Source organism: Halichoerus grypus, chromosome 5 (genome assembly GCF_964656455.1).
Source record: "Halichoerus grypus chromosome 5, mHalGry1.hap1.1, whole genome shotgun sequence".
In the NCBI taxonomy this organism is placed as follows: Eukaryota; Metazoa; Chordata; class Mammalia; order Carnivora; family Phocidae; genus Halichoerus; species Halichoerus grypus.
In genome coordinates this window covers 182,019,326-182,036,942 of record NC_135716.1, presented here as the reverse complement: position 1 = coordinate 182,036,942, position 17,617 = coordinate 182,019,326, and the positions used below count along the sequence as shown (strand labels likewise).

The 17,617-nt window shown below is 41.4% G+C and overlaps 1 protein-coding gene across 17 annotated transcripts in view; it reads left to right on the top strand.

The window, feature by feature from the left end:
- Positions 1-16,947, top strand: part of CAMTA1 (calmodulin binding transcription activator 1) — an 843,552-nt gene extending 826,605 nt beyond the window's left edge. For 13 of the 17 annotated variants that reach the window (XM_078073844.1, XM_036064529.2, XM_036064527.2 and 10 more), the window contains 4 exons: positions 1,011-1,204; positions 1,970-2,044; positions 4,663-4,693; positions 13,653-16,947. In XM_078073844.1, coding sequence (XP_077929970.1) covers positions 1,011-1,204; positions 1,970-2,044; positions 4,663-4,693; positions 13,653-13,685 — 333 coding nt within the window. In that variant the 3' untranslated portion in view covers positions 13,686-16,947. The remainder of the gene's footprint in view (positions 1-1,010; positions 1,205-1,969; positions 2,045-4,662; positions 4,694-13,652) is intronic. The other 4 variants (XM_036064530.2, XM_036064528.2, XM_036064525.2 and 1 more) reach the window with 1 other exon arrangement.
- Positions 16,948-17,617: the final 670 nt, after the last annotated feature.

Sequence of the window (17,617 nt, the reverse complement as noted above, 5' to 3'; positions counted from 1 at the left end):
TAAAAGATTTTTGGGCAAATGAAAATGGAAAGCAGGTCAGACGAGACTAAAGAGGATTCTTGCACAAGGGTCTTGTGTCTTGAACGTTCCGAGAAGTCAGTTCCCTCCCATGACTCCAGTACAGGCAGAGATGACCTTAGGCACAGGGATTTTCTCAGGAGTATTTTTCCCCATGATGGTAAGTTGCCTTCTTGCAAGCCAAGTGCTTCCTTGTGACTTCTTGTCCCCAGAGTCCTATTGTATTTCGTTAGCAGTTTGGACATCGCATTTTTTAAATATAGAGAGCTCTGTATTTTTAGTGCCTAGAGAGGGAAATGGAAGAGAACTCCTTCTCCCGTGCCTTCATCCCTCCCTCGTGCAGTGCTGCGGGCTGGGCGGAGGGCTGCCCGGTCCTGTGACACTTTTCCCGGTTTCATGGCTTCACCCCTGTGTCGGTCTTATGAGTATTAATTTTTTGCAGGTTAAATGTCTTAAAGGTGTCAGCGTTTCATGATAAGCCTTGTATTTGGGACCTTGCAACTCAGAAATGTGTCCTACGGAACTGTAGTTAGGAATCAGCTGCTGACTGCTCTAAGTAGGCTTGTGTGTGGTGGTGATTGGGATGCATAAAAAAGGTTATTTTAAAATGTTTCAAAATCGGATAGTAAATATTAAACTTTGAATTTGTACTTTCTAAATATGCTTTTATTATTCCTAAATGTCTACACATGTTTTGCTATTTTAAAAATGTTTTTTCAAGAAGGGCAAAATATTTGATGTTTGTGGGGAAAAAGCACATTTAAAGCAATACATTGTCTGAAGGCAACCCTTAAACTAATATTTTGCATTTGGGAAAGATAGGTGAAGAGGTTCCTAGTTTGCCTCTTTGGTGATTGAACCCAAGACAGAGACTATGATGATCAAGGAGAAAGAACGGTGTTTCCCTCCTTGCCTTCCCCGGCATGCTCAGAGGACACCCAGATTTGTGGGCTCCTGTTGTTACTGTTCTGCTTATTCTTGTTTCCCTGCAGTATGCACTTTATAAAAAGATGACACAGGCTGCCATCCTAATCCAGAGTAAATTCCGAAGTTACTACGAACAAAAAAAATTTCAGCAGAGCCGGCGTGCTGCCGTGCTGATCCAGAAGTATTACCGGAGTTATAAGAAGTGTGGCAAGAGACGGCAGGCTCGCCGAACAGCCGTCATCGTACAGCAGAAACTCAGGTGGGTTGAGCTGTCACAGGGGCGAAGCTGTCTAGGGAAGAGAGCCTTGGCATCATGGAAGGAATGGCCCTGCCCCGACGTGAGGGGTGACACGCTTGTCACGGGGACTTTCTTGACAGACCACGCTAGATGCTGTGACTGCGTGTAGTGATACCCGCGCTGTCAGTCCGTCTTTGTCTGTTTAGCAGCTTCTGTCTCCAAGCCTCCCACCCCCCAGTTATTTTGGTTTCCCCCCCCCACCCCGACTTCAGCTGGGGTGGGAATCTGGCAGGACCCAAGTTCCTGCTCAGAGAGGGCGCTCCGTTGGGCAGTCTGAATTGTAGTGTCCCTGCGTGCGAGACCTCGGAAGGATAGCTAGAGGCCAGCTAGTCCATCTTAGCGTGATGGGGACTCTGAGCGCAGTAAGAGAGCCGACAGAAGAAGTTCAGGAGAGTATCAGACTCGGGCGAACCAGCCTCGACCCTGAGAAAGCCTGTGTAAGGCCGGAACGCATTCTTCCAGAAAACAAGCTCACGAAGGGTTGTGAAAGGACAGCCGAGCGTCACCGTATGTTGCACTTGGGCCCTGTGTCGCTCACAGCCAGGGGAAGGGGCTGCCACCCCCTCCTTCCTTCCCTGCCGGCACTGCCCAGGCCTGCCCTGCTGTGGGGTTTGCTACCTGAACTGTTTCATTAAAGGCCCTCTGCCACTGCTCCCCCGTTTTCAGTGTGTGCACATCAAGCTTCACGGGACCCTTCTTGTGACGGTGATATTCCGGTTTTTTCAGGAGCAGTTTGCTAACCAAAAAGCAGGACCAAGCTGCTCGAAAAATAATGAGGTTCCTGCGCCGCTGCCGCCACAGGTAACCCTCCTCTTCACCTGGACGTTTGCTCATCGAGAGCCGCACCACAGCCCTAACCCTCCTAACCACGCATGACCGCCTGTGCAGAGCGAGTCCGGCATTCATCAGAGGAAACATCCCGAATTGCTGTAGGGGAGCAGAGCTCTCTAACTAGGGACTGAGCTGCTGCTCTGGGCACCTGGGTACCCGTCTCAGATTACGTGGTAAATAGCAAGCAGTGGAGACTCACGCTAGTGACTTTGTCTTAGTTTGGGTGTGAGGACAGCTTAGCTTTTAATTCCCGTTTGTCTTTAACCTCTTATTTGTATGCCACATGGCAGCACGCTCTTCACTCCCAGCCCTCCCCGTGCCAGTGTGTGTCCACACAGAGAATAAACAGAGATCCTGTTCTCAAGGAAGGGCTAGAAAACCACTCCCTCCCTCCCTCCAAGTTCTCTGACCGAATGGCGGGTGCCCTCTGCTGGAGATACGCAGGAAGGGGAACCCGGCTGAGCTGAGAGGTGCATTTTCAACTAGGAGGAAACAGGCTCCTGTGACCAGGGCCTTCCCTGGAGACAGGACAGCTTCCCACTAACTGGCTAGAGGGGTTTCTCTTTGTTCCCTCAAATTTGAGCTTCCTTTGTGAACACTAGGCTCTTTCCTTAGATTTGGGGGGAGCTGGTGAGATCGTTTGGTTTCTGGATTAGGTTAGCATTCTGGTCTGACATCTGGGCCAGGGGCCTCCTGAGCTGTGTTTGGATGACCCTGTGTGGTGTCGTCGCTGCTTCCCTGCGCATCAGGAGCTGTGCGGTTTACAGAGCCAAACTCTGAAGCAAGCTCTTTGACGTCTCATTTCCTCTTCCTGTTTCATTATACCTAAGGCCTGAGTGTCCAGATTCAATTCGATTCCACAGAGGTTCCCTTTTACTTCAGTTTTTCTTACTCCTAAACCTGTCTGCTTGCTAGCTTGGAAACTCTTTTGACTTTGAGACTTAATAGGGGTTAACTGGCCACTTGTACTTTCACTTCTGTTAACAAAAGAATTCTATGATGTTGAAAGGTGCACAGAGCCACACGTTAACAATGATAAAAACTTTTAAAAGAACATTCTCTAGGATGTATTTGGTGTTCTCTAACTAGAATGCTATTTGGAAGAAGCTAATTCGCACCTCCTGAGCCTCAGCAAGCCATTTGCTCTCTACCACGCATGACTGCGGTCTTTGCTCCCGTAATGAGCTAGCCGATGAGATTTCAATGTCGACACTCAACTAGGAAGTCTTGTTAGGAAATGCAGATGAAAACATGAGGCGCCTGTGACATAATCACATTCGTTCTGGCCTTCCCGAGGGCAGTCTCTCTTCGCTCCCACTAGTCCTACCTTTGCCAGCATGAGAGTACTTGCAACCAGATATGGTGGTTGATTTTCTCTGTTCGTGAAACCTCTGGGACTTCCCTAGGCCTTTTTCCAGAGGTTCTTGCATGTGCTCACACTCCTTCCTTTTTCCTCTCCAACCTGCAAAATGAAAAACAAAGGAAGATTCTACCCAGCCCTGTCCAGACTGCAGTTAATGCTTTCCCGGGACATTTTATTTTCAAGAAAATTAGCTTTATATTGCTCTTTCTTAGGCCACTTTGAACAAACCTGAATGTTCACAAATCATGTTTTCCTTGTTTCTCCTAGTCTTCTCCTCAAGCTTTGAAAACACGTATAGGTAGTGTAACCTTAGTCATTATGAGCAAACTGACATAAAGTCCCACTCTCCTTTTCTTTTCTTTCTCGTCCAAAGCTGTGCCCTGTGTTTACACTGGGCATGTTGAGAGGGTAAGCTACTTAAACAAACATATGTGCATAAAAGGCTACCCCCCCCCCAAGAGTAGACTGGGCAAAGGAATCCTTTCATTCTTGTTTTCAAAGCTCTCTTTTTATAAACTAGTAGAGAAGAAGTTCATGATTACTTTTCTCAGGTTCATATTTTAACTAGTAGTAACCTCTTCAGGGTAGCAAGGTTTGTTATGAGGAGAACATCAGATTATGGACTCTGAATTCCTACTCATTGTTTGGGATGAAATAAAGACCCCAAAGGGGTCTTTTCCTTACTTGCCCTGGAATAGTTCAGAGGTTAGGAAAAATATGCAGGCAAATTTTAATGACCTTTATATGTCGACTGTGTCAGATCCGTAGTCTCTTCCCATCCCTGTATCCTAAAGATGGATAGAACTGAAAGTCCGAGCTCCTCTTTTCCTTACAATGAACATAGCCCTGTTTCCATTCTGTGGTACTAAATATCATTTTAAGAGAAACTGTCATGTGTCCTGTCCCTGAGAAGCATTAAAATAGAAAACCTCATATGACACCCTCTCAGAAAAGGTAGGTAGGTAATGGCTTCAGGAATCAATAAGAAGTGTCCCATTTCTTAAGGATTTTGCTAAGTCATACGACCCCCACATTTTTAGACTTCACGATAAATTGGTGAATTTACTACCTGCTCATTTCACATACCCCGTCACCACTCCTTTCTTTCCAAAAAAGGAACCACTTTATACTCTCTTTTGTTGTTGTTGTAATAAAGCTATGTATAAGGTTTCTGTTGTGACCCTCACATGCTAATAGCTCTTTGGTGTTGTTTTACTGTCTAAAGCCCCCTGGTGGACCATAGGCTGTACAAAAGGGTGAGTTTAGCTGCCTGCTAGCCAGTGTTTACCTTTATCTTCCATTTTCAATATTTTGCTTTTTGCTTGCTTGCATGGGGCTGCAGCCTAGGTATGCCAGTAAGTTTCACATCCATTTTGAATGAAATAAGATAAAATGAAAACTAACCCTAATTACTAACACTGCTACGTGATACAACATGGAAATAGTCACATACAGCAGATGGACAAATGCATGAGTGAGAGAAAGGACGGCCCTTCGGAAACTGCTGCAGGGCATGCTTAGAAGTTGGGGGAGTTGAAACAAGGCTGCACCATAAGAAAACATCCAGCAGGTGGTTCTTTGTGATTCAAATAATTGGCCACAATGAATTCTCTCAACTACTGCTGAGTCCAAATTTCTAAAGCAAGAAAGCGCACCAGGTGATACTGGCTTTTTTTTTTCCTTTTTTTATTTTATTTTTTTAATGAATCCATTTCTTATTTAGAGTTACTATTTCCCCGTTACCCTGTTCCTCTAGTTTCATTTTCTAAATCTCCCTTTCCCTGGTGCCGTGAGGTAAGTCAGCACACGAAGCTGCCCTTTCAGAAGCAATGCAGGACGTTCATTATAACACAGCGAGCAAACTTGACTTCCAGAATTTAACGGCAATGCTGAATAAAGACAACGTGGTGTAAAGTGTCTTAAGTCTGTATATCCTATGTTGCAACGAAGACGGGATGTTCCAATAGAATTTGTATTTTAAAGAAATGATAACGGAGAGGTATCCGGTAGACGCTATTGATGTCCTTGAGATTTTAGAATAGGACGCTGATTTGTAGGTATGCCCAAGAGGCAGAAGTCTCTGTCACATGGGACAATGACATGCCAGAAGTTACAGTAAAGGATTTAGGGTCAGGAAATTGATTTAAAAGCCAGGAATACCACTCACCAAAATCCGATTTGAATGTGGATTAATTTGACAACTTTTGTCCAATAGACTTAAGATGCACTTAAAAAATTAACGCGGGAGTCACCTCTGCCAACTCAACCACATTCAACGCCCTCCCTTCCTAACCCTACAGTAATACTTGAGTCATGTCTAGGATTTCTGAGAAGAGATTATAATTCAAAAAATCTAAAACTTCTAATGTTTCTGGAGCTCATATTTTTCATCCAAGTACATTTATGTGGATGCTGGTATTTTGCTCGTTATATTTTAAGTCAAAGGCCAGCTAACTTTTGCTTAAGAGGCTTTAGTAAGCTAGTAAATACCTTGGGCTCTGTGGGCCGCACGGTCACCGTCACAGCTACTCAGCTCTGCCATCGGAGCGTGCATGTGCCCGTAGCTAATACGTCCATGAATGGTTATGGCTAGTGTGCCAATAAAACTTTATTTACACAGATACTCATCGGGCTGAATTTGGCCCGTGGGCTGTAGTTTGCTGACTGATGATGATAGGAGAATTGAGTTTTTATAAGTTCTTCCTAAAACAAGATTCTATCCCTATAGAAGACTCAAAGTCTCACCTGGTTAAAACCATGGATAGTCACTGAAAGAAAATGTATTTTTAAAAAAATGAAGCAGCTACACTCTTCTGTAAATTTAACCAGTTAGTCCTCTTGAGAACTAGGCAGTTGTTTACAGTTGCCCCGTGTAGTAGAGCTGGTTCGGAGACAGTGTTTAAAACAGAAGTAAAAGGGACACAAATCTCCATTTCTTTCTCTTTCTGTTCCTTCTCACTGTCTGCATACACAGATACTATTTCTTTCCACTTAAAAACACCTCCCAAAGAGCAGACGCATGACCTAGGATTCAATTGAGCTAAAAGTTGTAGTATCTTGCCTGTGCCATTAATACAGTCGCTGCAAGGAACCATCACATTTAGTAAAAATGGTTGCTTATGCACTTTTGAGACTTGTTCGCTTCTGGTATGTCAGTGATCATTTTTAAGAGTACATTTTCCAAAGATGCTCTTCGACACCAGAATCCCTACCTTAGCTTCTTTAGCACTTGCTGCATTCCATCGTAAGCTCCTAAAACTCCTCCCCAGGCGTGGAAGGTTGGAATCCCCAGACACGCCTGCACCTGCAGTCTCCAGGGAGTTGGAGAGAGAGGAGCTGAGCAGCTCAGGTTCATTCTAGAGTGGTACTGTTTCTCTCCCTGTGGCTCTGTCTAATTACCAGTAAGATCTCCCTCCCTCTCTGTTCCGTCAGAGAAGCTACAGGGGCCCTTCCGCCAACAGTCCCCAAGTTGAAATGACTCTTGGGAGGCAGAGCATTCTCTGAGGAAAGTTCCTGGAGTTTATGTCAATTCCTGGAGTTTGTGTCAAAGAAGTTAATATACTTATTTTATTAATGTATGAAGTATACCATATTTAAGACATTTAAGCTTAATACATCAAAAGATAATATTTGAAAACTGAAGGAATTAAATTTTGTTGTGCAGCGTTTGTCAGACATTATTGAACCCTGCCTCCTAGATGGATGAAGCAGAAGGCTATCTAGAAAGGCAGGTGATGTCGGTCATCAGAATTAAGGCACAGTAGGCTAATTCCAGGAGCATAGCAATCAGAAAATATCATCGTGTCTTCCAGTTTTTAGTCTTCACTTGGGGAAGGCAAAGAAAAAGCCCCAAATACCCTTCACCGCATCAGCTTATTTTCACACAGCCTTTCATCCAGGCTTAGCCCCTAGTTTACCCACATAAAATAGAGTTTCCAAATTCTCAAGAACTTTTGCAGGGATTTGTTTTGTCTTGGATACAATAACTGTCCATTTAAAAGAAAACTTCTGTTATGCACAAAGATATTTAAATCAACAGTCTTAATTATTATTTCAGTTAATTTAGGTGTTCTACTACTTTCACAAAAAAATGACTGGAGGATTTCTGAGATTGAAGAAGTCTTTGAGGTGCACATTGCTGAAAACCCTGCTTCCCAGCTGGGCTTCGAGTATATTGAACAGGGTGTTATTTAGGGTCCTAGCAGAAAACCCAGTTACCTCATATGTCAAGAAATAACAAATACCTGAATTACCTGACAGATTCATCCTCCAGGTACTGCAACTAAACAGGGCAAGTCCTCTTTTTCTAGCTAGAAAATGGCTTTCCACTTCTATCTTTAAGGTATTTGGGTTTTGTGGGTATTAGGAAGTGTTCTCGCAGATCAGAGAGACTACTCTCTGAAAAGCGATTCCTGGACAAATTCCTTTTTTCCCCCGGGATAATATTTCCGTGAGAGGGCTTTACCACCTAGAACAGGTACGACAGGCACTATCCTAAACAGTGGGAATTCTGGTTTTCCAATAACCTGTTTTTGTAAGTTGCTGGCCTAGTACCTGTGTTCAGTAAAAGTGGGCAAAGCTATCCTACTGGCACGAAAGAACCCTAATTGGAAGAAGAAGAGGTAACACTGTCTGGTCACAAATTTTTAGGCAACAGATTTTCTCTGTATTTGACAACTGGGTTTCCAAACACTTAACTTGGCCAGATGGTGCCAGTTATCTGGGTAAGTAGTGATTTCAGCGCTGACTCTTGAGAGCAGTCCTGTGAAATCTCTTCAGCGGGTCATTATCAAGTTCTGCAGGTTACACTTACACTTTTTGCTTTGTTGTATATACTTTAATCCAAGGGACAATTCTCTTAACGATGCCTGGAAGTGTGCTGCTTAATGGAGAGAAGTAGACAGTGCTCTAGGTCAACCACGGTGACATCGCTTCCTTAGTTGACCCGAGGCATAGTTCCCAAGTGGGGCCCAATATATTTGGTGAGGAGTAGGAATGAATGTGTGGGATGTGTCATCACGGATGTAATTCAAATATCCAAAGTAATTTTGTCTTACTTGCCTCTTTTAGGAAATGAATATTTTTGGAACACAGTGGTGTGTGTTAAGTTGCAGACAACATGCTCTGTGTCATTCTTATTGGGCCTCTCTGTCTTTTTTGTTTTGCAATCCAAATGAGATTTCTGGAAAATGGCAAGATCTCTCTTTTCCCAAATTCCCCACGAGCTATTGCAGCTCTCAGAGCAACAGGTAACTAATCAGAAAGCCGCATCTGGCTGCCCTGTATATTTTTGACGTCCAGCATTGCAAGAATATACCTGCTAAAATCCACTGACTCATGAAACATTTCTCTGGCTGAGCGTTCCTGAGTAGATGTAATGAAACAGCTTTGCCTTATGCTTTACCCATGGAGCCATTGTTTGCTACAAGTTTCGGAAGCAGGCCTACTTCATTTATTCATGAATTATCATTGGACGTCTGACGGAAATAAACCGTGTGGGCTTTTGCTGGCTTTCAGTGCTGTTGCTTACTACATCACTTCAGTACATTAGAATGCAACATTCGTTTTTTTTGTTGTTGTTGTTTTTTCTTTGGTTTTGTTTTTTGTTTGGGGGGTTGGTTTTTGGGGAGTCGGGGGGGTTTTTTGTTTTGTTTTTATTTTTTTGTTTTGTTTTGTTTTTCTTGTTGTTGAGACTACAGCAGTATTCCAAAGTGGCGATCATTTTCAGCCTAGAATGCTTGGGCAAATCCAGGATTTGTCTCCAATTTTTATAGTTGAATGGTCACAGGTCAAAGTCTTGCTCCCCGAATTACCTCAACTCCCAAGTCAGTCGTAGGAGTACTGTTTTCCAAGGTCCTTTCGGGAGGCTGAGAACTGTGCTCCTTGCAGCTCTCCGTACGGTAGTGAGAGCCTTGTAGCTGCAGAAGCTGTAGTCTCTGTCCCAGTTAATTGTCTGTCCCGTCCCACGGAAGGCTGCTGTGCCTGTCTTCTGCATGGGGAAGTTCAGAAGCAAGCGTAATCATAAGGGGGTTTGTTTTTAGATGACCAGGACATTCTTAGGTTAGGTTCTTTATTGGCCCTGAATGAATCTCGCAGGTATAATTCCTTTAGAGAACCCAAACCTCAGGAACCGTTAGCTGCATGTAGATAGCACATACCACGCAACAGAAGTTTATTGAACATCTGTATTCTAAGCTCTATAAATACAGCGACTGGATTTTCAAGCATAATTCCAACTTCAAAAATTCTGGTCTCTATTTACCAAGTTGTGTGCTGAAAAAAATAGGCTCATAATGCAGGTAGTATCGATGACCCCGGTTCACTTAGTTGATGTTGGTTTTGGACTATAAAATTGAATTTTTTTTTCTCCATTGAATTTTTCAGTTGAGTGTTTTGTGTCATGTGAATGCAACATTTGTGAGACGTGTAGTAGTAACAGATGGATAGAAAAACATCTTATAAACTTTTTTTTTTTTTTTTGGAGAATGACGAGCAGGAATAATTATTACAGAAGAAGTGTACTCCTTGTAGCACATTTTGGAAATATAAGTAAGCCAGGAGAAAAGCCCAGAGGTAATAGCTAAACTTTTATGACCCTTCTCGTGGCAGATGTTATGTGTAGTTAACACGTGCCTTTTAGTGGTTATTCATGTCCTGACAGAGACAAGGCAACAACAAATTTCTGTAACTACTGGAAACATCCGTTTTTTAAGATTTGCTAACAAAAATTCGAGTATCAAATGTTCTAAATTACTTCAGTGATATAGTTAATTGTTGTGTGTTTCTATAGAGGCAATAGATCATTCAAACATTACTTTTTGTCCAGTTGACATTTGACTTAAAACAAAATAAAATTAAAAATTAGGTACCTCTAGTCTATCCTAATAATCTGCCCTCAAGTAATTTAGAACTCCATTTATGACTTCAGTAGGGCAGATTGTAAAACTCTCCCAATTTCATCTAAACGTTGAGAGGTAAATTGACATCCATGTAGTCTGCCAATTGGACATTGGAGGAGGATAAAAATCTTCCCTTTCCTTGATTCTTATTCCCACTATTTTCAGATCTCAGGTCCATTTTATAAAATTGATAAGTGCATTTTAAGTGGAGGAATGTTTGTTCTCCCAAACACCATAGTAAAATCAACATAAGGTCTCATTAAGGGACAGTGTCTCAGAGTTGAGGAAATGTAATTGTTAGGAATATAGGTGTTAGTTGTTAGAGTTTTCAAAAATGTACGCCTCTCATGCCATGGAGATTTTCCAAATGCCTTCGGAAAAACCGATACAGTAACAGTTTTTTTTCCTCATTGTTTTGTCCTCCTGAGGTATGTTGGAGGCAGCAGGGTGGAGGGTGAAGTCAGACAGGCCCGGGCTCAAATCCCCACTCTGCCACTTGTTAACTGAATTATTTGAGGCAGGTTGCTTCATTGCTATAAATCTCAGGTTCTGCATTTACAAAGTGGAGAGAATGGGGATGTGTTGGGAGGACTAAACGAGGTAACAAATACTAAGCCTGTACGGCCATTGGATCAGAAGCCTTCTCTTCCTCTTCCCTAATTCCTCCTTGAACATCTTTCTGTTAAAAAAAAAAAAAAAAAAAAAACAACTATGCCATTGAAGCCATTCGGGTATCATTTATCATGCTAACGTACTGTAAAAACCTCGTCCTGAAACTGAGAACTAAGTTCTCCACCATAGCTCAGGAGTGATGAAAGCCTAGAAATCATGTCGGAGATCAGGGCGTCTCCTTTTTCCAGTGTAGACGACGTAGTCATCTCTGTGTGTGGACATGCATCTCTCCTTAACCTAGAGCCATGCGAGGCTATCGCTAGTTTATAGCAGAGTATTTACATGGTGACTTTGAAACCTCATGAAAACTTAGTTGACTTTTTAATTAGTTTCAAAAGAAATTGAAAAAAAAAAAAAACCCTGTAAAAACAAATGTGACCATTTTAACTAAAAGAAAAACGTTTAAGGTTTACCCACTATGACCAGCTGATTACAGCTTCTTTGGTATGAGACTGTATGAAACATTTCTGGCTTATAATTCACTCTCCTTTTTCTTTCATCTCAATGATGAACTTAATCTTTTTAAAGCGTTCCTCTTCACTCTAGAAAAACTGTGGGTGGATATCTGTGTTTATGCTGTCAGATTTTGAGTTCAGAATTCTTCAGATTCTAGAAATCTCATCAGTGATGGAGTCACTCTTGCATATCTGTGAATGAGTTCTGTACTGGTGCAGAAATAAAATGTCGCATTTGAAGGAGCATGCACATTTTGCGGTGATTCAGCAACTGGGTCTGCACAAGTACAGATATTTTGCATGCCCGGAAGTAAAGGTGGCATCAATGCATGCCTTGCATTTTTCCAGCCAAAGGGCTGTTAGTATAGATATTGCATGTTTAAAAATTGAACACACAATATAGCATGTTTCAATTTTTAAAAAGCCATTTATTTATCAAGTATGCATGTCCAAAATTAGGGACCTATAATGATGCACAATTCTGTACTGTAATACGATCCAAATTACTCTAAAACTTAATCCATGGTATATTTAATTATAAAATTTAAAACTAAATAATACCTGGATCCAGTTATGAACAGAGCTATGTGTTCTAAATGTACCTGTTAAGGAAGGATTTCAGCAGTTTTGAAGATACAGTGTTGATCAAGCTGGACCTGGTGTATTTAGTAAATAAGTCAGGCAAATAAGCAAGTTTTCAAACATGATAATTCTTTTCAGTATTAATGATAAAATAATAAAGCTTTTTTTCTGAAAGAGAGCAACTACTCTTTGAAGAGATTGTAGCAACGTTGCAGAATACTCAGAAATGATTCTGCTTGGAGGTGGTAAATTTCCTTAAAAATTGCTATAATAGCATATGTGCCAGGCCTTTGAATCCCAGCCTGTGTAATATTAGCAACTTCCTACTACTTTTCAAAATGTTTTCTTCCCCCTGACTGTTAACAAGAATCTTAGAAAGTAAAGTGGCATTTGTTTTAGAATAGAATTTAAATTGACTGGTATCACTTAAGATAACAGCAGAAACCTTATCCTTAGAGAATCAGAAAACTGTGTGTTTGGGGGATTACTGACCTCTGTATAGGCCCACGTGAGAAAAACAGATGAGACCTTTTCTTGTTGCACTGTTGAGGTGTAGGGTATACGTGTCCCGAGAAACTGCCGCTTCTGTTTGCCTAAACCCATTCTCCCACCCCCATTTTGGGAAACAAATGTTATTATACGGTATGCAGAGCTACACGCTGTCTGCCTTGCACCACACATGCTGCCTTCAGGACTTAGACCCTGAAGCCACACTCGCATTTGATCATTTTGCTATTAAGGCAAGATCTTCATTATTTGTCACTAAAAGGAAATAATCTAGCTTACAACCCCTTCCCTGGCACTCCACCTACATCAGGTGGCCATATGCAAAACCCAAGACAAAGTTTTATATTGAAAACTATAGACCGGAGGGGATCATTAACACGTAATTTGCTGATGTGAACTTTCCATGACTCTGTTGATAACAATTTCATTTAAATGTGTTTGCTACAACATGCTGGATAAATAGCACAAAGTGTACCTGCTTGGTACGCACCCCGTTGCTGTCCATCTGGGAGCACTAGGGGAAGTGACCTGAACATCTTGTAGAGTTACAATGTGGAATGGGAGGAAGGTAAGGAATAACGAAAATCAGAAAGACCCCACAGTACCGTGAGCGCAGTAGTCGAGCGGTGCAGGCGTCCGATCGGCTTCAAGATACCGACGGTCTTGAGCCTGTGAGCAAAGCAGTTCAGTCCCTGGGTGTGTCAGACGCGAAGTAAGTGTGTGTGCAGTTTCCCTAACTTGCCTCCTGTGGGATTGCCGGCCATTAATGGTGGTCCTACCAGGCTAAAGAGGAAAGCTAGGTGAACAGTTAACTCTTCCTAAGATGAACACGTTGCTGTGACACGTGACTTAATGCTGTAGACTTCGGTTTTGCTTTGTGTTAGGAGCACTCGCTGCAGAGTAGAGTTTCAGGAAGGGTCATGTCTTCCTCCTGGAATATTTCCCCCAGTAGTGTAGCAGGAGTTTCTTTTGCCATCAGTGTTCCCAAGGGTTTTGTCTTGGTTTTTCACTTCAGAGGGAATGGCAATGGCCTTCCCCTCACCTGGCCACGGTTTCACTATATAGCTATCACCTGGTGTTCTGTTCTGTTTCTCTTCCAGAGTGAAAGAGTTGAGAAAGGCCAAGGAACTTGAAGACATACAGCAGCATCCCTTAGCAATGTGACATTGCTTTTCAGACTGTTTTCATTTCTGTTTTTAGCAGAGACAGCAACGACACGCACACGCACGCACACACACACACGCACACACACACAATCCCTCTGCAGTTTTGGGGAGATCAGCTGCAGGATTTTAACAGGAATGTGTTGGTCATTGCATCTGCACTTTCATGGACAACTTTTAATTTGATCAGCAAGACATCTTGGAACTCAATCTTCTGTTGGATCATGGGAAAACAAGACACCACGAGGAATTGAAAGAGGCTTCCTCTTCTTAGGAAGAAGCCAGTTTCCTTCTCATATAGGGCTGTATTCAAACATCGTGTGGAACTGTACAAATATTTATACCAAAAATATAGACAAGCAAAGGTGGGGATGCACTAGCAACAAAAGAGAATGCTGCTCCTGCACCTGTCAGTTACTTCCAAGAAGCTGAATCTTTGGGATTGATTCTCAGTGGAGGGCTTAGATCATACAAATCTTTATTGGGTCCGTGTGTTCTCATTTCCTTCACTGATCTTATTTTATTTTAATTTGTGTTTGTTTTAATCTCTACAGCACACTTAATGCAACTTTTAAAATCTGCAGGTTTTTAATGTCTTGTGGAAATTTGCAGAGGGGCGGGTGTGTGGTAAACGGGTAATGCATGGGAACTAATGAGAAACAGCTTACAGAGTTTAAATTTATTTTCTTGTCCCCACCACCTCCCAAGAACCTGCGAGTATAGTGATCATCTTGTCCCTTTTGTCATGCTCAGCACTTTAATTTTTGGGCCTTACTTTCATGTGCAATGAGATTTACTTAGAGAATTGGTACAGCATGGAGCCTTTTTTAGTAACCTTGGAAACTGTAGTCATTCTAAGGAATCATAAACCTTGCCTGGACATTTGCCACCTAAAAGATCAGTGTGGTGCTGCGTTCTGGCCAGTAAATTCCATATTTTTGGCTATAATCTCATCCAAACTGAGCAGTTTCTGTGTATATATAGAAGGTAGAAACGGAAAGTGAGAAAATATTTGAAAGGGATTATATTAATTGCTAAATATTTTATTCACAAAGGTCAATAACATGGCAAGATAAAATTATTTGTATAGTTTTGTCTGAACGAGCGAGAAAAAATGTGGATGTATTGTTTGTATATATTGTATATATTAAAACAAAGAGATATGTGCATGAAATCAAGAAAAAAGAAATGAACAAAAGCAAAGCATTAGTGGCTATGGTCTGTAAAATGAAACAAAAAAAAACTTTATTTCACTATAAGAGTACTTTATTTTAAATGTTCTTTAGAAGAACATTTTGCTAAAGCATGACTAAACTGCAAAAAACAAAAAACAAAAAAAAAGAGCTACTGTATTTAGACTTAGGATAAAAGGCAGAGTAACATTACTTAAAAAAAAAAAGGATATGTTTACATTTAATTTTGGCTACCAGGAGTTTATTTTATTTAATTTAAAATTTTTTTGCCAACGGTGCCAAGTAATGTGAATGCTAATATTGCTTAAGAAAATTAAGTTACTTTTGCTAAACAGATAATCATAAGATGAATCCGTATATAGCTTAACACCATCCACTCACTCCAACAAAGAACACTTAGAACGATCAAAACCTGACAAAAGAAATAGTATGAAAAGTAGGAAAACGTCTCACGTTTTTCATATCTCCTGCTGGAAATCAGAAAATATATCAAAAATTGCACAAAAATAACTAAAAATTTAAAAGATGCAAACTGGTCTCGTAGGGTTGTCGTGGTCTATTACTCTTTCCATACGATGAGGAGCCAAAGAAATCTGATGCTTTTAAAAATTAAACTACTAACGTTAAATTGAGAGAATAAAGTTCGCATTTGCTGATGCCAGTTTAAAATTCCCAGGTAAAGTTTCAGGATCAGTTGGTGTAAAGCTGAGATAACAGTTTTGTTTTGTTTTTTTCTTGGTTCTGGCTGCCAACTGTAAGTTAAAACTCAAGGCTCGTTGTGAAGCCTAAAAATATTCACAAATAAGCTTTTAAACTGGTGTCTTTAGAAGGAAGGTAGATACAAAAAGATTGTGGTAAAAACTGGGGTCAGTGCTCTTGGTGCCTTTTCTATAATTGTACTTGTTTTTTAATTACTTCCTTTCACTGCCAACCTCGGATTACTGTACAGTATACGTCTTACCGCTTGTGATCAGCTTTGACAAGTGACGGCCCCACAACCAGTAGCCACCTGTACATTTGTAAACTGACCTGGCTCGATTTTGTTTTTAAATGTGTGGGTTATGTTGCAGCTGTTGCCCTTCCCCCCCCCCCCCGAAATGCCTATTATTTTACCCAATTTGACCTGTAGGAGGACACTGAGTAATTTACAAACACACAAATGTATGGTAAATGGGAATAGGAAGGTGAAAGCCAGCTCTTTCAGGATATCCCATATTAGTACTGAATTTAGATACGTTTATTCCATTTATTATGGTACAAATAACTGATCTTTTGACAAGAGTAATGACCTCAGTGGATTTGCGTTAACCCTCACATTAAGTTACTCATTTATTTTTTTTTTTTTAATGTCTCCCATGCTACATTATTAGCCAAGTAAGTTAGAAACTTCTGGAAGATAAAGACTTAACATAGAATTAGGAGGGTTCTTACGGAGGGGATAGGAAGTAGGTTCAGAACCTACCCGTGTAGCCTACCAGTACAACTGAATCCTAGGTGAGGTACGAATGCACTTCCACTGAAACGACGCATTTCTGACCGCTTTTCCTTGGTTGTGAATCTTAATTTTGAATATAAGACGATAGGTAAGCGCAGCTTTCTTGGATAATCTGAATTCCCAAGTGCCAGGAGTAGGACTTCATTATAAAATTAATAGCTAATCTTATTCTGTCTCCTGAAGATTTAATTGCTATTCTTGTTACCCATTTGAAATCAGCTGTACTGTGTGAACGAAATAAAGACAATAACTCGAACCCCTCTCTGGCTGCACGGTCGCTTATGGCAGTTCCACACAGTAGTTGGCGCCCAATGGGGGGTCCCTGAGACTTGCATGTAAAACTAGTCTAGATGTCTTCTTTTTTGTAAGTTTTATTTTTGTAATTGTGCATGTGAAGCATCATTGAATCAATGGATCTGTTGAAGAACTCAGCTGCTGGAAACCATGCAAAATGTTTTGAATTGCCCTTAAAATATGGAAAATGTTTTCTGAATGCTTTATATTCTTTCTGCTGTAAATTAAAAATGAAGAAAATTTCCCCATACTCTGTGTGTGCTTTGCTTTAACTTTACCTGATACTGAAATCCAGGGTGACTGGCCTGTTTCAAACCCAGATGAGAGCATCTCATGTATCTCCTTAGGTCTAGAGACAGTGTTTGGCATCGACTGTTACAGAGCCTCAGACATGCCCATAAAAGAAAAATGTCTTCGTAAGCCACTGCCCCTAGAACCCTTGCTTCTCAATGGTCTTCTCAGGCACCTCTCAACATACCAGTTACTTGAAACATAAAGACACCGATCTAAATTCACCACTGCCGCTAAAATCCTCTGCTGTTTTTGAAAAGGCATTTTCCAACTGACTACTAATATCCATCTTCTTTTCTGAGAATTCTGTCATCATCTCCTTTCCTTTCACTGCAGTGTCATCTTGTCTCCCTGGTAGTCCCTCTTCCACGGGGTCCCGTGTGGATGCTCCTGCCAGACCAAGTCCGCAAGGTATCGCCCAACTCCACCAGGCCCCAGTGATTTCTAGAGCCCACTGCATTTAAATGACATTCTCCTTGCTTGTTTAGCCTCACTCTTTATTCTGTCTTATTTTCACCTGTACCCCAACCTGCCCCTTCCGGTTGGGCGGTGCAAACCATGTCCATTTCCACTGCTGTCTGTGGTCATGTTTGTTCATCCCTTGCCTGGAGAGTTCTCTTCTTATCTAC